This window comes from Dermochelys coriacea, chromosome 8 (assembly GCF_009764565.3).
Source record: "Dermochelys coriacea isolate rDerCor1 chromosome 8, rDerCor1.pri.v4, whole genome shotgun sequence".
Lineage (NCBI taxonomy): Eukaryota > Metazoa > Chordata > Testudines > Dermochelyidae > Dermochelys > Dermochelys coriacea.
In genome coordinates, this window is record NC_050075.1 from 45,326,518 (window position 1) to 45,346,084 (window position 19,567).

Consider the following 19,567-nt stretch of genomic DNA (forward strand, 5'->3'; position numbering starts at 1 on the left):
ACTGGGATGCCACAAAATCAGCCCCCACATTCACCCAAAAAAAAAAAAAGAAAAAAGAAAAGAAAAGAAAAGAAAAGAAAGAAAGAAAGAAAGAAAGAAAGAAAGAAAGAAAGAAAAGGGGAAATTCAGATTAGTCACAAAGAAGTTCCCCGCCTGCTGCTGCTGCTACTGCTGTGTGTATAAAACCCTGAGCCACTCCTGAAGACACTTTGTTCATTTCATTTGGGGACAACGCATCTACTGCTTCTGCTTCATTCCCCTCAAGAGATTTGCCCTTTGTGCAGAGACAGGGGAGGGCTATTTTTTTTTCCGTCCAATTGTGCTGGCAGGTTGGTGGCAGGGAGGCTGGGATGGAAGGGATGCTGGAGATGGAGGCCCAAAGGCTGGAAGAGCAGCTGGAGCTGGAGAGGAGACAGGTCAGAAGGAACAGACTGCAGCTGGTGTCTGCAGTGGCCCAGTGGATAGTATTGCTCTCCTGCTTGGTCTATCTTGGTCTTGGTTTCCTGCATCCCCCTACGGTAAGACCATATGATAAACCTCATTGGCTTCTTCCCCACTGTAAAGCTCTGTGTATAATGAAAGCATTTAAGGCCATCACTTTGCATACTGGAAAGCAGAAAACCCAATTCTTAACCCTTTTCTACTTATGAGCCCTTTTTTCTGCATCCCCCACCACAAAGTATGTTCTTACAGACTGCCGGGTTGATGCTGTGTTATCAGGCAGTGGAACTGCCTATGCAAAATTGCTGGCCCAGTGACAGAGTCAATAACTGGCCTCAATGGGAGTTCTGCCCGAGGAAGGACCGCACGACTTGGTTCCCCCAGGTGAATTTTGGTCATATGAAAAAAATATAATGAATTACTACCTCACTGATTGTTTATGGGCCCAATTGTGCTGGCCTTACTCATGTTGAGTATCAATTACACACGGGAGTAGTTACAGTCAACTCCATTGTACTACTTGGGTGAATAACTGCTGCTTAACGGGAATAACAAAGTGGGAGAATCAGGTTCTGTATTATTAGTAAACATCTCATGTGCTGCTTTAATCTATGCTATATGGCTATATAAGAAAGAGAGAATGTTTGTTGCAACTTTTGAAAAAGCTGTAGAACACAATTCAGTGTTCCCAGAAGTGATTCTTTACATTAAGCCTTGGATGTAATTATAGCTATAAATGAAAATGTGTGTTTAGAGAGTTTCATTTATTTTGAACTAAACCCCAAACTCAAAACAATAAGAACTAGCCTGTTGCTGGGACTTTTGGGAAAGTTATACCAAATATTTTCTTTGTTTCTCATTGCTAACGGTCTCTGGGTCTTCAGCACTCTTTTGTTGTTATTTCAGTACAGATCATGCCATAGCTGCTTCTCCTCCTACACATTCCCTAGGTGCTTGTGTTCACTATGTTATGCTTCACCTTACAGTCTTTGTTCTTTCCTCCCACTTAACTTTGTAGGTAAAATGAATCAGATCTATAAACCACACTGGTTTGGCTTTAATGCTCGATATCTCTTGCTGCTGAAGTGAAATCCATCTTTTCTATGCCAGATGCATGTCAAAAATAGTTCCACTTAATTTATGAGTCATGTAACAGAGACCAGAGACTATCAAAAATCTCTCCCAGCCCATTTCATCCTTTGCACACCGCAGATGCTATGTGTGTTCATTTCTCTCTCCTCTCTTCTCCATTCTCTCAGTCTCTTGAAGAGAGTTTTCCCACTTTTGGGCCATTGGGAAAGGGAAATTTATTTTGCTCAGTTAATGAAACAGCATCACATTATACATAAAAATACACGTCATTCTGGCATTGCCTCTTAGCACCACTTAGTTCTGTAATATTTTAATTCAAAGCCCCTTCGCACTGAGAAGGTTGGTGCTTGTGGCACATGTGAACTTTACGAAAACAAGACAGCAGTGAATGTGCAGGAGACATAGTGCATGCCTGGACTTGCCATTCCTCACCAGAACCTAGACTTGAATGGGATGTTAAAGAGGCAGTTCCTTGGCAAAGTTGCTGGATGACCTTTGAGTTTTAAATGCACACTTGCTAAGCACAATTTAAAAAAAAACAGGTCCCATTATTTTAAATAGATAATCATGGTCTCTCGTATAGACAGCATCATGCATTGCCCAGGAACCCAGCAGACCTTCTGAATTCTACACAGGGGTCACTGCACTGAGATGAAAGGCATTGGCTAGTTAAGAACACCCAGAAACACAACACAGATATCTAGGACAAGAGGCAACAGAGTTGCACTGATTTAATCTGCTGGGGAAAATTAGGAAGAAGATTATAATAGATTCTCAGACTGACAGGTGCACTCCGAACTGCACTGGAGCCTAGCCAGGAAGCTGGGCCTTTTCTCAGTCAGAATGCATTATGTTTGCCAGTGGCAGAGAGCCCAGACGTAACCTAATTGCAGGAAAGAGATCATGTATTTCTGATGACCATAGTTTTGATTGCTATTTTATAGTTATTGTACAATCGCATATCCTTATATGAGATGAACCTGTTGTATCCAATGTCCAATCAACTGCAGAATAACCTTACATGGATTCATGTGACACAGTCATGGACTATATTACATCATCCACACAAACATTAGACTGTGTTTACCAAAAGCTGAGCTGCACTCTAGACAGCTTGCTTGTAAGAGCGTACTGCTTTGTTTAAAGGAAATATGAACACCCTGTCCCTCCATCCCAGCAAAATGGTCCATGACCTATAGGATGGTTTGTTACTAAGGATGTTCCATAACCCAAGGATACATCTATATTATGGGTCTGATCCAACACCTGTAGAAATCAAAGGGAGTGTTCCCATTGACATTAGATCGAGCCCTTCATAAGGATGAAATATTGGTTGTCTGGCTTATCCTTGCAGTAGTTTAGTGTACATCCATTCACACAGTCCCCCTTCCAACTGCAGTTGTACCAGTGCAGCCGGGAATGCTCAAAGCATCTACCTCATAGTGCACTGCTCTGGTGCTTGAAGCACAAGCTTCGGGGGTAATTTCCAAATGATAAGCATGCTGCAATCAGGCAGAATCTCTGCACCTGCAATACTTGTGACTTCCCATCCTTGCTGGAGTTAGCCCCCTGGAGACGGCACTAGTTTGACTAGACCTAATCCAAAGACCTGATTACAGGCATTGTGATCCATGCATCCAGCCAATGCTTGTGACACTCCCAGAGTGGTTGATTTGGTCAGACAAATGGCCTTCATGGTGTTGCACATTAAAAGCCTTCTCATGAAGGTTTGTTGCAGCACTCTTTTGCTAATGGATATCAGTACTGAGGGAGGTGTAGATACAGTAAGTAGAGGCATTACCCACAGGCTCAGCATAGCCAGGAACAGGACAGAGTTACAGAATAGCCATGATTCTGTGATGAAATGGTGTTATCCAGTTCTATTTAGCTCTCACTCTAGCTCGACCACATTATCAGGCTGGGTGCAGGAATCAGTGGGGGACAGATGGTTCTATGGCTTGTTTTATGTAGGACAGCAGATTAGATTATCATAATGGTTCCTGCTTACTTTAAAATCAATGTATTTATGATTTTGCTCACTGGGTTTGCCTTGTGTTATACACACTTCATTCCTAGGGGGACACCTGCCATGCAATGCTACTCCATGAATAAAATACAAACATTACAACAATAAAAGGTCCATGGGAATCTGCATACATAGCGTCTCATAGAAAGAGATATTTAGGGGACTCTAAACAGGCTTAAATGATTGTGTGAATACTTCATGGAATTCTTTAACTGAGGTACATTAGTAACACAGCAACCTCTCAAGGTTCCTTCAGTGACCCTACTGGGTGCCAGTAGTTATGGAGTGCTGCCTCCTTAAATCCTTTTCTGTACACAGTCATACGGGCAAAACAGAAAAAGAATGGGTCAGGAACTGCTAGCCTCTCCTGATTTATTGCATCGCTACAGATTCTATAAATGGGCCCATGGATCCCCACTCCCGAACCTCCCAGAATTTTATGTTGGGTAATTAACGTTTGTAATGTGCTTTGAGAGCCTGAGATGAATGTGGCTATGCAGGTGCAAAATGTCACACATAGTTTGTAAAACATAAAATAAGGTAGAATTAAAATAATATAGCGCCCGAGCTGAAAGCAGCCCATCACATTTCAGTCTTCATCAGCGACTGAGTAAAACCCTTTAAAATAATACGCTTGGGGCCCAATCCTTAAGCGTGTAACTGCTCATGTGAGTAGTCCCATTGAAGTCAATGGGGCGACTCATGCAAGTAAAATTATGCATGTACTTAAGTGTTTGTGGGATCGGGCCTTAGACTTGAAACAATGAGAGACTGGTATTAAGTAACACTAGAGGGTGCCAGTGTCACAGCCGAACTCCCAAGGTTGGATCAACAGACATCTTCATATCTCCGAGAGTTGTGCTGCAGCATACAAGCTGACTGTACACACAGCTGTAGGAAGCAATCCCTCCCACACGTTGATCCCTTTGGTTTTGTCACAGGCATGGAGTTCAAATTGAAATTTTAGTTGTGTAGTTTCTTGTGTATTAAATTCTTTGGACAACTGTCCAAGTGCCTGGAGTGAGCAGAATGATTTGTTCCTATAACAAATCAGAAAGAATCAATTAGATGCATAAAAATCAGTGAGTTTGCACAGTGCATCCTCCGTCTGGTCAGCTCATTCCTGTCATAGAAAAGCCAAGGAAAGGGTAAAGTAAAAAAAAAAAATACACCCCTAAGCCTAGCCCTACATTTTTTAATCGAAGCAAAACTCCCAGTACTTGTGGCTGTGAGAAGACTGCAAATTTGGGTCCCCTGTGGTTAAGATCAAAGATGGGTCTGAGATTTGGAGTGCAGATCCCAAATGATAATGTATAATACTGATATTTTGCCTGTCTTATTGGTATGCTACTGTATCAACAATGAGTTTGATGTGCTTGTTCTGCAATGCCCAAGTCAATTATTATAAATTATAAAATCTATCTGAACTTTTTATTGGACCATCAAGATGTGCACATGCCATATGGGCATGTTCCAAACCCCACTGAACTCAATGGGAGTACTCAACTCACACACTTGAAGTCAAGCATATGTTTAAGTCCTTTGCAGGTCTGGGGCCAGAGTGCTCAGCCCCCTGCTGGCTCACACCCTAAGAGCTTGATACTCCTTCCAATGAAGTCAGAGACAAAAAACTCTTTGACTTCTGTGGTCCAAGGTCAAGACTCTGTGATCTTATCGCTGGTGTCCTTGTCTAGCTTCACCCCACTGCCTGTTAACTTCATTCTCTGCCTCCGGTCTAAAACTAGTACCCAAGCCCGCAGGCACTGAGGCAATTGGGTAACTTTCCTCCCCTGCGTAATTCCATCCCTACAATGACTGCAGCCCAAGAGGCTCCCAATTGCAGTATAAAGTGGCTCCTCCTGGTGATAAAACACAAGGGAGGATGGCATCAATGTAGTGAGATGGCGCACGGGCCTTGTTCTACCCTGAGCATGGGGTGAGTTCTCCCTCATACGAACATACTCAAGGCAATAAAGCTCTTTGCTGCTCATGATTCGTTATTTACTGTTCACCACCTGTATTTGTTATGCCCCTTCTACAAAAGTTTCAGTGATCCAGTCAGGGAGCAGAACCACCATGCATCCGAGGTGCTGACTCATAGGCCACAAATAACAAATGAGGAATAGTTTGCAAGCCCCTCAGAGGTTAAAAATTGTTCAGCCAAGCCATTTGGCAAATTCAGGGTCACAAATACATCCATTGAGTCTCAAATGACCTGTGAATAGGAGAAAGGGCTAAATTCATCACATAATTTCTTTACAATGCATAGTCTGACCAGCTCCAATAACGAGGAATGCTTCAAAGGATTTAAAAATATTATTTAAAATTCTGATGTAAACAGCTTTTTGTTTGGATTTAAACAATGTCTACCATGTCTGAAATTTGCAAAATTTCATCAGTGTGTGGGAAACCTCCCCAACTGAAATATCCTACAGAATTTAATAAGGATGAAACCAATGGGGATGGATAGGTATGGAAGCGACATCTATAGAAAGAGCTCTAAAAACCTTTATGGCCAGCACCTCAGTGGGTGTAAAGTGATGTAGTGCCATTGAAGATTATGGAGCTATGCCAATTTACACTAGCTGAGGATCTGGCCCATATAATTTAATAGAAACTATCTGATAGTTGCCAACTCCTTATTTTAGCATGAGTTTCATGATACTTGATAATTTTCTTAAAGCTCTAGCTGCTGGAGTCAGGTGATCATGTGAGCAGTTCAGCTTTCTTTCTTTTTTTTTAAAATAAGTTTCTAGCTCTCAGGATTGTGGAGAAAAGCTTGAAAATATGAACCCTATAAGCTGAAAAACAGAAGGAAAATAAAAATTAATTCTTTTAAAAAAAATCTAGTAATTTTCAGCCAATCTCATGATTTTTGGATTTGGGGTTGGCATGCTGCTTCTTTTTTAACCATCTTATGGAATGTCATACCAGGAATAATAATTCACTATTCTATAGGCTACTTAAAAAAAAACCTATGACAAGGTTATCATTTGAAATTAAAGTCTATAGAACCTGCCCATCAGAGCTGAAAGTGAAATTGACTAGGAATCGACATGAAACTGTCTTGACAGAAAGACTTATCAAAAGCAAACAAATAGCGCAAATAGCTAAAAATAAATTTGACCTTTTAACACATTTTGCACTGTAGTAATCCATAGCTGCAGTAATATTACAAGGACAGATTTTTTTTTCTTTTTTTACACATTATTATTTTTAGCCTACAGTGTCCTTTTAAAAGATTAACTAAATGCTTTGTAAATTACAATAGTTGAAAGATCCCAAACCATGGCTCATTGTCTTCATGAGACAAATGTATAGTCTTAAAAATTACAATTCAAGGAGGACATCCTGCAGTCTTTACTCCCACACTGAAGAGATTGCATGAGTGATAGAGGATTGGGGGCCACATTTTAAAAGCAAACGCTCCTAAGAGGTGACATCAAACTTCTGTGTGTTCCCTGCCCTCACAAACAGCAGCGTCCGGTTCTCCAGCTCTCTGCAGGCAGCCCACCATGCCCTGGGATACAGCTGTTCAAGCAAGGGGCTGTCCCACAATGGGAAAGAGGGCGAACAAGAGCTAGGAGGCGGTGGCTGGGAGGACAGAGGCACAGGGAACGAAGGACCAGGAAATGAAACTGAAAGCAAAAGAGACTCACACGCACTACTCCGCCGGATGATGAAACCAGCAAGCATCAGTTGCATTTGCATGTGCCAGGGCGCTGCCGCTTTCTAGATCGCAGCTGCAGACTCCGCTGGGTGCAGCATCACCAGAGCAGCAGGAAAACAAGGATCCCCCACGCTGGCCCTGGTTACAGGATAGCGCTGGGACTAGGCGGGAGCCCGGGCCACAGTGGGGAAATGGGTAATCAGGGGTTATCAGGCCTTTAGCAAGAATGGAGCTGCTCCCTCCAGAGCTGGAGACAAGGGCCTGCAGGTCCCAGCTACACCAGAAACAAGAGCTGGCACTGCCGGTGGTTTTCAAACACAGCTCCCCGCTGGCCCCCTCCCCAGCTGAACTCCACTGGGGTGAAATGGCCTGTTTAGTCCCGGCTGAGCTGTGAGGCTGTGAGATTTGTGTGTGTGGCAGGGGAGCTGAATGAACAAAGTTTTCAGGCACTGCACCATACCCAGGTGCTCTTGGCAGGAAGAGCTTGTTGTTTCCCCAGTATCCCAGCCTCTCTGCTCCAGTGGGGCTGTGGGTGGAAACACTTGGACCTGGGGAAGGAGAGAGTGTGCTCACGTTTTCACAAATACTTCCAGTGCAGGGGGAAGTGTAGTCTAGCAGACAGAGCACTGGCCTGGGACTCAGGAGAGCTCAGTTCTATTTCTGGCTCTGCCACTGGCTTGCTGGCCCGAATCACTTCCCTGCTCTGTGCCTCAGTTTTCCCATCTGTAAAATTGGGATAATGATACTGACATCCTTTGTAAAGCACTTTCAAATCCACTGATGAAACAGTGCTCAATGAGGGCTCGGCGTTATTAGCATAATTAAATCTGGTTCAATCCAGAAAACGCCCCAGCAGATCCAGCTATGAGCCAGAAGCCAAGGAGAGGCACGATGCCTGGGACTGCAATGCCCAGAGCTGCTTACATCTACTGCAGAAAGGGTCAGCATGCACTCCATCCCATTGCATGATAGCAGGAGCATCAAGAGAGGCTCGGGTAGGGTCCTGGACACTCCTAGCCTGACTGGTCAGGCTTCCTTGGCCGCTGGTGGGAATGTCCCCTGCATCCTGGAGAGCTAGAAACTTTTTTTTTTTTTTTTTTTTTATAAAAAATTAACCATGAAAGCTAAGATTCTCATGTAATCACAGGATTGCAGGAGCTGGGATTTAAGAGAAACACCAATCATCATGAGACTTGCAATAAGCACTCCAAAAAGCTCTTCCCCCCCCTCACTGCACGTCTGTAAGGAAAGCTGGAAAGTTCTCCCTATATTTGTAGAGGTTATTAATCTTGTTTTTTTGTTTTGTTGCTTTTTAGACTCCAAAATCCCAGTGGATCGAAGTTGCAGTCAGAGGTGTGTATTTGTTTATTATAACTGATTTTTTAAAGTTTCTATCTCATTTTTTCATTGAAACATCCCTCTCCCTGGAAAGAAATACAATGGTGGGAAATTTCAAGAAAAATTAAAGAAAATGTGTGTGGGAAATAAATAACATTTTTCACCGACTCTTCCTCATATTACCACATGAGTGATAAGTGCCCATAGACTCAGTCTCCTTGCTTCCTGTCACCCATCTGGCGCAGGTAAGACACAGCTTTAGACGGTGGGATGCTCTATGCTGAGTGCAGCGTATAAGTGTCCTGAACTGCTGCCCTGGGTTTTCTTCTCCAGGGCAGTGCAGGGCCTGATCTAAAGCCCACTGATGTCAATGGGAGTCTTTCCATTGACAGCGGTGGAATGATGGTCCAGGGGCAGGTCTTTAATGGTGAACTCCAGGACTAGAATCACAACAGCCAGCAATGCCAATCCTCAGAGGAGAGAAACAGGAGACAATAAAGCTGTGTGCCTTTATAAGCTTTTTAAATATTTATGCAAATGAAGTAGTTTCCTTGGATTGGGGGTTTGCGCTCCTCTGCTTTACATTCCCTGGTCCTTCAAATATGCATCCATCCCCACCCTTTCCAGCTCTCCTCCTTGCTCTTCTGCTCTCTCTAGCTATCCCTGTCACTTTTGCTCTCTCTAGACCAGGGATTTTTGAACATCAGGGCAAGGCTTGTACAGGGCCCTACACATTAGGGCCCCAGTCCAGACACGGCCCTCTGGATGTTACTGTAATATCCATATTCACTACTGCTACTACATTTTCAGTGTGAACTCCACCTTCACAGAGAGAAGCTAAGATTCTCATTCCCACTGAGGCCATTTTACACCCTTGTGAAAGGCTTCTTTACACTGCCAGAGCAAGAAGAGGCCCATCATGCTACTGAGAATCAAACCCAGAGCATCTTGTGGTCCTCTCCCAGTGCTTCCCTCCCATTCTCAGGCTCTTCATTTCATCTTTCGCCTTCATCAGTTCTGTTCCTCTCATGTGGAAACAAGAAGAGCCAGTGCCGAGCCAGCAGTCTGTGTGCCACAGAGCAAAACTGGGAAGCCTCTGCCCTAGACCTTCCTCTCTCTTCATTCCTAGTTCTCCCTCTTTCCTTCGAGATTTCTCCACTTTGTTTCTTCCTATGTCCAAGCCACATAAAATCATCCTCTTCCAAGAGGGTTTGAAGGACTCGTATCTCCATGGGTTTCTGTTTGCTTCTTCCACTCCAGATAACGTCTCCAAGGAGAAACGCATCAATATCTCTTGGAATCGGGGCACCATGAACGTCAGTAACCTCTCCATCCCGATCTACTGTGATGGCTTCTACCTGGTCTCCCTGAAGGGAGCTATCAAGACAATGGGCCAGAAGAATGTCTCACTGAGCCTTAATGTGTACAAGCGGTCCCAGGACTCCATCTTGGGTGTGAAGGTCACAGAGGAGGTAGTAGATTTGGTGACAGTGTCCGAGATGCGGTATAAGGATGAAGTCTACTTGGAGGCCTACATAGATGCCAAATACAAAGATTTGACATTGGGCCTCTTCTTACTGACTCCTCGCTCATACTGCGTAGATGACATGGATAAAATGTAAAGTAATGCCCCTGCGATCAAATAAAACTGGGAATTGGAACCCAGCACCTAAACTCATGGGAGGGTTATGTCCAATAGGCTATACACGTGCAAAAAAAAAAAAAAAAAAACAAACCAAAAAAAAAACAAAAAAAACCTACCCTGGCCTCACCTCTCAGGGGCTTGTGGCATGTCTGAGTGAGAGAGTTCTCATGGCTAGTGCAAATAAGCCAATGTGCAAATGGTCTTTATACAGCACATGTCCTGTTCCTCTCTTTGGGGCTCACCACAGCTAATTTGTTAGCTGAAATGGGAGAAATGTACAGTGCCCTCAAGAAGAATGAAGAGGACCCCACTGAAAATTACCAGTGCTTGCCTCAGAGTCAGAGGAATCCTGGATTCTCTATTTATTTGATAATATTTGTATATAATTGAAATTCTGTGTACATTTACTGAAAACAGTCACTTCAATCAAGAAGGGACCTGGTTTGTCTTGAAGCCACCTGGGCAAGTAGAAGACTCCAGGGACCCAGCACGCAATCTTTGCCTCGTTGTGAAGGAAAAGATGGAGATGGCAGCAACGTGTCCCCTGCGGTAATCCAGATAAATGTGCTCTGAAAGACTCAGGAAATGAAAAAGATACAAGTGTTTGGAAGTGAGAGAAGGCGGCTGGAAAGGACCAGTGAGAGACTGTTAGGAATGGCTTTTAAAAAAGACAGACAGACAAATTAAAATGCTGGCAGTGTCTAATCTGCAAACTCAGTGGCACCATAGGCACATGTGCATGGTCCAGGCATGCGAGTGGTCCAGTTGGCAACAGGATACTCCTGTTTGAGGTTAGGCATGTGCATAAGTGCTTTGCTGGTCAGGGTTTGTACAAGTTCTTGCTCCTGTGTGCCCAGAGTTTAGGGATGGCTGCTGCAAACCTGGTAGGTGTGCATGAGGAAGACCCCCCCCCCCCCGCCCCGAGATGCACCTTGGTGACTGCAGATCCTAGCATTCTTTACTCACACATCCCGTGTGCAAGAAAAAGTTTCCCTCCTGCACATAGGCGCCAACTCCATGGGTGCTCTGGGGCTGGAGCACACACGGGGAAAAAATTGGTGGGTGTGCTATTGCCTTAGTTGCAAGACAGGAGAACTTTGAAGTCCTGGCAAGTGGAGTGCTTTCTCCTGATCTTTCATCTTAAAAAAAAAAAAAAAAAAAAAGAGAAAGAAACCAACCCCAGGAAATTCAATTTAAGCAACAACTGTTAAAAAAATTGAGACTCTGTGGCTAATCACTGATATCAGGGAATGCCACAGTTAGTGTTGAACTAACAGAACCCACAGAACCCAGCTCTCTTGCATGTATACCTATAACAATAAAGTCTTTAAACATCTGATCTCATACTATTTCTCAAATACTGCATATCATACACGTTTTCTTCAACTTTAGATATACATTTGAAACATCTTCTAGTGCTTTGTGTATGCCAGATGAGTTTGTGTAATTAATTTGCATGAAAAAGTATATACTAGATGGGACTTACCCAATGTAAATATAGCAATATGGAGCAAAAGTGAAAATGAACTAGGGTGTATATGTGTGTGTGTGTGTGTGTGTGTGTGTGTGTGTGTGTGTGTGTAATTAAATTTGCAGCTAAGTTAATTTCATCCCCGAATGGAAGTTTGGGTTGCTGGTTGAAAAGATAGTATATAGATGCTGACAAAAGTACTAAAATACATTCTGTAGGAAGAAAGGACTGCACCTTGTAAAACCCCTACGTCAATAAAGATACAGGCTGGGTTTTCAAAGGTGCCTAATGGGAGCTGGACCAGATTTCCCAATAAGTGTACTGGGAACAGGGCCTCCAAATCATTAAATGGCATTGAAAAGCTTGCTACATTTTAAGGGACTGGAATGACAAATTAGTAGTGTAAATATAAAAAAAAATGCAGATATTATTATGAATAGGTAACATGTAACTAAGTTTGTAGTAAAAACATAGGATATATTGCAACACCTGAGAAATAGTATGTGAACTTTTAATTAGGAGGTGGCATTGTAATACAGGTGGGTTAGGGGGTAAAGTTATGGTTGCATGTACAACTGACTGGAGTGTTTAGCTGTGCAACCATAACATCTGCCTACCATTGCTTTTGTATGGAATGTGTTGTATCTGCTGCACACAGGTACTGCAGTTAATGTAGAACTGACCCAGCCTCAGTCAATCCTCACCTCCACTGACCCATCTCCTGCAAGCCTCCCTTCCCCCAGGTGAGGCTCTGTCCCTCTTCCCATCATGAAAGGCCATATGGCTCTATGAACTGCTAAAGCTCCCAGCCCCACTACAGGGTGCCAACCAAATCCAAATCCTCAGGGCAGGTTCACGTGTAGAAGAGTCAGTTTTTTCAGCTTGGGTTTACAATGCAGTTCTCACCACCTTTGTCCTACCAGTGACACTGACTAGTAAGCACTAGGCCAGTACATACACTAGCAAAGCAGAATGACCTTTCTCCTGCGTAGTTGTCTGGCAGGTTCAGCTGCGCTAACCTCTGCCAGCCAGCTAGACAGTCCCCAGGGAGACCTTTCATTTCTTACCTGAGCGGGGAGACCTTCATGCCCTATTGAGCTGTGAGGAGTCTCCTACTCTCAGAACCCCCTTCAGTCTTCCTGTTGTCCAGACAAGTGCCCCAGTGAAACCCCCAGGGAGGTTGCTGCACTCCTCATCTCTCAGGATTTATAGCAGAGGCTGCTGAGGGTCAGGGCAGAGGGGCATCATGGCTTTCCTTGTTCTTTCACCTCACAGATACTGTACCAATTGCACTATGCCTGGAGTTTGCTGCCAGCCTAATAGCCACCTGAGCATCATATCTCATCTTGTCTCCTTCCTCAGTCCTTGAGCCAAATGTGAATGTGTTTCCATTACTGAAAAATAATAAAACATTCCTGTCACCAGTTGGCTTGCATTTCACTTTGTTGGGGGAAAGGGGGGATTAGAGATGAATGGTCCTGGGTGGAGCAATGCTAGGGAGAATATACTTTCTACTGTATGTTTTCAGATAGGGCCACACCTTGGGACACACTTTTTCCACCAACCTGGCTCCCCAAGTGTGTACAAACCAGAGTTTCCTATGGATATGTGTGGGCACAGCTGCTGCCTGCATACACGGGCAGATTTGTGTGAACTAGGCATCAACAAACTTGCACAGGCCTGTATGTGAATTTGTGCCCAAATAATTCATAGGTTCATAAACTTTAAGAATCAAAGGGTCATCTAATCTAACCTCCCGCATTGCACAGGCCAGAGAATGTCACTCAGTAATTCTGGTACCAAGCCCTGTTCTTGTGGTTGAGCTAGAGTATATTTTGTAGAAAGACATCCAATCTTTAGCTACCTCCAGATTCCAACCATGGCACTTGTTAGGCCTTTGTCTGCAAAATTAAAGAGCCCTGTACAATTAGAAATCATCTCCCAGTGCAGGTACTTCCAGACCATGATCAAGTCACCTCTTAACCATCTCTTTGGAAACAAATAGCTTGTGCCTCTTGTGTCCCTCAGGGTACAGCATACTTCCAGACCTTGCATCACTCTTGTAGATTGTTACTGGAACACTGTGTCCAGTTCTGGTGTCCACACTTCAGAAAGGATGTTGGCAAATTAGAAGAGGTTCAGAAACAATCTCGCCAGCCTAGTACATAGAGGGAATATATCCTCCCAACTCCTACTTAATAGTCTCTTGCTTATGCATCCATCAGTCGCCATAGACCTCTTAGCCATAGCAATGCACTGGTAGCTTATGGTCAGCTGGTTATCTACCGTTACCCCAACTCCTTTCCTGAGCCACTGCTTTCCAGGATACAGTCAACCAAGCAATATCTGTTGACTGGGCTGCTATTTTCAGTCACAGTTCCCACAATGACCCTGGTTTACAGATCTACCCCAGCTGTATAGATCAGCTGTCTTAAGGTCTGGCAGGAGCCCTGTAGTTGGGTGGCAGTTACAAATGAGAGATGAAAGATGGAGTTGCAATTAAGGCACTGGGTTTAGATGGAGGAGATCTGGATTTGTTGCTGCCTCTACCATGGACTTTTCAGTGACTTTGGTCAGCACTCTTTAAGCGGTGCAGGGCAGGAAATCTCTCTCGGTGTTTGTACAGCACCTAGCACAATCTCAGTTGGGAGGACCTCCAAGGCACTATGGTAAGATAAAGAATAATAAGTAATACTAATAATCAGAGGTTGTACCCTCTACCCCCTTCCCCCAAGTGACTACAGTACAGAGTCTGAGAGGGGCAAACTGATGGCAGCCTGATCTGTTCCCATTGTTCCTGAAATTAGCTTCTGAATTAAAGTGACATTTCCAGGGCACAGCTCTCTTAACAGAGGAGATGTTAGTCACATTACTTAATGCACAACTGGAAATGCCCAAATACTATAGTGATGTGCACAGTACAAGAACCTATATAGAATAGAATAGGGCGTTTGCTCTGTGTAGAGGTTGATTAGCCAGCTATTTCTAATCTCCCATTTACATGGCCTTTGCTCTTTAAAAAGTCATTTCCTTTTCTACTAGAAACCTGTTACCAATCACTGTGGATGCGTTCGTGGTTTTCAAGGACCACTTATTTCATCAGTGGTCATGAGTCATACCCCTTGGGCAGCCCTTAGCAAAAGGGAGAGAGAGCTGAAGACTATTTAGTAAAGTGAAGGAGTACTTGTGGCACCTTAGAGACTAACAAAGTTGAAAATAAGCTTTCATAAACTACAGCTCACTTCATCGGATGCATTCGGATGCTTATGCTCAAATAAATTTGTTAGTCTAAGGTGTCACAAGTCCTCCTTTTCTTTTTGCAAATACAGACTAACACGGCTGCTACTCTGAAACCTGTCATTTAGTAAAGTGTAATCAATCCAGCCAGTGTAAACAGAAGCCAATCAAGATAACAGTCAACTGGCAACTAAAGACTATCCCAACTAACCATGTTCAGGCATCTGAAGGGAGAATTGTCTAATGTGGTGTAAAAGGGCATAACCCTATGGTGGCTGGGGTGGGGTGGATGGATGAAACGATTTATTAGACCTTTTCCAACTCTGACTTCTGTGGTTCTGAAATGAACCACCCACAATATTCAGGCCCACATGGCAGTTCTTTGAGTCATCATCTTTCTCCCAAATACAAATTATATTTATGGTAATTGATTCCAATGGCAGCAGGAATGGGCTTGGAAGGTGCTTGCTTTTAATCTGTCATGGGAGTTATGGATTCCATGATTTAAAAGTAAATATCCCTGATGTTAGCTAGATTAACATTGAGTGCTGCTCAGCTAAACCTTGGGATGCAGAAGAGAGGAGTTTAGCAATAACATAGCAAGGACTGATCCGGTGAATTCCAGCATGAGAGAATTCTTGCAAGGGTGTTCAGGCATCTCTTTGCCAAAGAAAAACATCAGAAGGGGGGAAAAAATAAAGAGCGAGCATTTACTCCCATGAGTAACACTATTGGCCTTAGTAGGAGTAAGTGCTCTCCGGGATGAGTGAGTGGCTTTCTAGGCCTTAGAGCACAAGCGATGTTCAGCTCCAGCCTTCAGTATGTTCAGATCTATTCACAAGCAGAGCGCTAAGCAGTGAGTAAGGCTGTTTATCAGAACTGATGCCCTTATTCACAAATCATAGTACTTAACACTAGGTGTAATCCCACCAAAGTTACTGGAGCAGTGGCTATCCTGCCAGAGATATGAGTGAATTGTAACCATTGGAAAGACACAGGAAAGTTAAGTTAAGGGCCAGTTTGGCACAAGAACATATGGCTATAAACTGGCCATCAATAAGTTTAGGCTTGAAATTCGACAAAGGGTGCTAACCATCATAGCCTCCCTAGAGGGTAGTGGGGACAAAAAAAAACAAACAAAAAAAAAGAACTTGTTTCAAGACTGAACTTGATAAATTTCAGGAGGGCCTACACTTGCATATGGCCCATCCATATCTGCTATTAGCAAGTATCACCAACAGCTGGAGATGGGGCACTAGATGGGGAGGACTCAGTTACTACAGAGAATTCTTTCCCAAGCATCTGGCTGGTGGGTCTTGCCCACATGTTCAGGGTTTAACTAATCACCATATTTGGGATTGGGAAGGAATTTTCCCTGGTCAGATTGGCAGAGACTACGGGAGTTTTTCATCTTCCTCTGCAGCATGGGGCACAGGTCACTTGCTGGTTTGAACTAGAGTAAATTGTGAATTCTCTGTAAATTGAAGCCTTTAAATCATGATTTGAGGAAATCAGTAACTCAGCCAGAGGTTAGGGGCCTATTATAAGAGAGGGTGGATGAGGTTCTGTGGCCTGCGGTGTGCAGGAGGTTAGACTAGATGATCATGGTTGTCCCTTCTGACCTTATAGTCAGAGAGTCTATGGGCTGGGTAGACTCAATGAATCACAAGTAATGCAATGGCTCCCAGCTTGTATGAGGTCACCACTCAGGAAGGAAAAGTGCTTTGCTAAAACTGCAGGCATCTGTGATCCAACAGACACAGTGGGGAAAACAGGAAGCAACCCAATGTGAGTCTGTTGAGGTGCCACAATTGCCAGAGGGTGTGGAGACAAAGACTAATCCTGAGACCAACCCTGCAGGACTGGAAGAGACTATGCAGGGATGCAGGTTACCAGAGGAAGAAATGGATGGTAGAGACACAGTACTGAGATCCATGTCCAATTACCTGATGAAGAAACCACAATCTCTGCAATGACATGTTTACTTGAGTCCATGATAGAGCTGTGGTTGTGACTAGTCTGAGTGCTAGTACCCAGAGGCTTTGTGGGGCCAGGGCAAGAGCAAGTGGGGAGCCCCTCCCCACCCCTTCCGTCTCCAGTCCCAATCCCATTTCTTTCCTTCCCCCTGCCCCATTTCATCCCCCCCCCCCACACACACACTGCAGCTCTGCATAGGTGCAGGAACTAGGGGTGCAGGGGTGCTGCAGCACCCCCAGGTTTTACATGGGGCTTTGCTCCTGACCCCACATGCAGGGTCCCAGCTGCCAACCCCGCACCCGGGACTCTGCGCTTACCCTCAGCTGTGGCCCCAGGCCCAGCCTCAGCCCCCTTACTCTTATCTACATCCTCCCCTCCCAGAGCCATGGCCCTGCTCCTGGCCCCAGCTCTAGGGGGTGGCTGGGGCTCTGCTCCTGCCAGGGAGTGGGGTTGGGGTGTGGGAATCCTCCCTACCCAGCTCCGCCCACCTGGCGCTCCTGCCACAGAGCGGGGTCAGTGTATCGGGGGTGCCCATGTTTCCAGGGCCCACCAATTGGCCGGGGCCCCAGAGCACTGGGCCCATTGGCCAAGTGGCTAATCCGCCACTGCTAGTAGCTTCTGGCATGTGGGTGCTATGTGGCATTCAGAGTTAGTTCATTATGTTATTAATTTGTTTATAAAATGGGAGAGATATACAGACGCTCCATGGGTTACACAAGACCCGACTTATGCAAAGTCACACTTATGGAAAAAGTTCCATAAGCCAGAAATTGGCTTTTCGAGTTGTGGAAATTTTTGCATAACATATGGGTATACATTTCCTAGTTACACAAAACTCAAGTTACACAAGGCTTTCCGGAACAGAATGATTGCGTAAGTCAGGGAGCATCTGTAGTGTGATGATTAGAACTGGAGAGTGAGGGTCAGGTGGGTCCTAGTTTGGTGTGACACTGGGGCTGAGGGAAGCAAGCCTGGTCTAGGCTGCTCCCACTAAGCAGGAGACCCACAGATGTAACAGTGGCCTCTCAGGTCACTTAGTACAGATCTCCTTCCTACAATGCAGCCTGTCTCCTGCATTTCTTGTGGCTTATGGTTCAGGCAGCCCTAATACAGGAAGGTGTGCTGCATAGGAGTAAGGTTGTCCAAATCTGGCCCCAAGTAATTGTGGCTCATTAATTTTGCCTCTGGAGACCATACTGTACAGAGCTGCACCAGGCCCTTGGCTCAGGGCCAGAGGTTCTTTCCTAGGAGTGAAAAAGCCCTAGTTGAGTGCAGATGTCACCCATGCACAAGTATTCTAGGAACCAGCCCACCACCACCACTCATCTCCTCTCCACCTGCATGGAAATGACTATTAACATGTTCTAAAGGAGAAGGGAGGTGGGAAGAGATCTGAGTGCATCTGCAGGGACTATGGCTGAGATTTTCAAAGCCATCCAGGGGATATAGACACAAACCTTCCATTCAACTTAACACTACATTGAAATGAATGGGCGACATGATATAGGAGACACCTACATCCCCTAGATGGCTTTGAAAATTTCAACCAATATATTCCAGTAAATCCCATGACTTAGTCAGCAACCTTGCCTTGTCCTTCACCAACATCCCTCTACAGATCCTTGCTGGATGGAGATGAACTAGCAGTGACAGTCCCCAGAGGAAAGCTGAACTACATCATTTGAAGATCTAAGAACTTCTCTCCTCAAGCAAATCTTTGACCTAGCCTCTGAGTCAAGAGAATCATGCTCAATAGGGATAGAGATACCAGTAGCAGAAATCATGAATAGATACAGGACTGGACCATTGAAAGACTACCATTGACTTCTATGGTTTTTGAAGTAGGTTCATATTGCATACTGTGGCAGAGCTCCAACCTTGTCCCCGTGGGTCTCACTCTTCCAGGCAGTTTATGCTAGCTTCAGAGGCTCACTGCAATCCTCCACATAGCCCTTCTCTCTCTAGTGCCAGGGATATAGTATACTGAGCCCTTTTCATCATAAAGGAGCAATGGAAGTTGGGGAAAGAATTCCCACAGTCTCTGTTGCTCCTACAGCCTCATGCCAAAACAGTTTAGTCTCCTATCCTGACAGGGGCCTGTTTTCCCCTCCCAGGAGATGTTTCTGTAGTGGTGGGTTGGGGGAGGAGGACCCAGGCCCACCCTCTACTCCAGGTTCCAGCCAAGGGATCCTAATGGTATCAGCTGTTGGCAACCAACCTTTTACTGCCAGAGTTGCTACATTTTCCTGGGCCACTTACCAACAGCTCTCCTACTTCTCCCTTACCTTAGGGCTCCCTTACTAATGACTTGAGAGTATCTTCATTAACCAGCCCTTCAGCCATACTTCCAATCCTCTCTGCCTGATTGGACTGAGCCCTTTTATATTATCAGAGGGGCCTTAATTAGAGTCAGGTGGTCATATTAGTTTAATGGCCTCATCTGAGTCTTTGCAGGTTAATTAGAGTCATGTGTCCACTCTAGAATAGCCCCTGTCCTGGTCACTCAGGGAACAGAAACCTGTTCATCTAGTGGCTAATAGATCTGATTCCTCTACTGAACCCAACTGGCCTGGAGGAAGAAGGGAGATTGCTGCTGCTACTGCTCCAGCTACTTCCCTGGCTGGGCCGGGCCGGGCTGGGCCAGGCCGGGCCAGACATCACCCACCCCCC

At 44.8% G+C, this 19,567-nt stretch overlaps 1 protein-coding gene and 1 long non-coding RNA gene across 2 annotated transcripts; one reads left to right on the forward strand and one right to left on the reverse strand.

The window, feature by feature from the left end:
• The first annotated feature begins 142 nt into the window (after positions 1-142).
• TNFSF4 (TNF superfamily member 4) lies at positions 143-12,146 on the forward strand. The gene is made up of 4 exons (XM_043490918.1): positions 143-518; positions 8,546-8,582; positions 9,828-10,279; positions 10,317-12,146. Exons 1-3 carry the CDS (start codon positions 351-353, stop codon positions 10,187-10,189), a joined length of 567 nt encoding a protein of 188 aa, XP_043346853.1. The 5' UTR covers positions 143-350; the 3' UTR covers positions 10,190-10,279; positions 10,317-12,146.
• LOC122455542 lies at positions 4,469-19,237 on the reverse strand. Its single transcript, XR_006273782.1, has 3 exons — positions 19,183-19,237; positions 12,751-14,347; positions 4,469-4,599 (listed from the first exon to the last, which is right to left on the reverse strand). It is a non-coding gene; the product is annotated as an uncharacterized LOC122455542 (long non-coding RNA).
• Positions 19,238-19,567: the final 330 nt, after the last annotated feature.

Bases quoted from the DNA above. Each gene is read 5' to 3' on its own strand.
- TNFSF4 (XM_043490918.1), top strand. From the start codon at position 351: ATGGAAGGGATGCTGGAGATGGAGGCCCAAAGGCTGGAAGAGCAGCTG. The intron at 519-8,545 runs GTAAGACCATAT...GTTGCTTTTTAG, and splicing joins GTTTCCTGCATCCCCCTACG to ACTCCAAAATCCCAGTGGAT. The intron at 8,583-9,827 runs GTGTGTATTTGT...CTTCCACTCCAG, and splicing joins GATCGAAGTTGCAGTCAGAG to ATAACGTCTCCAAGGAGAAA.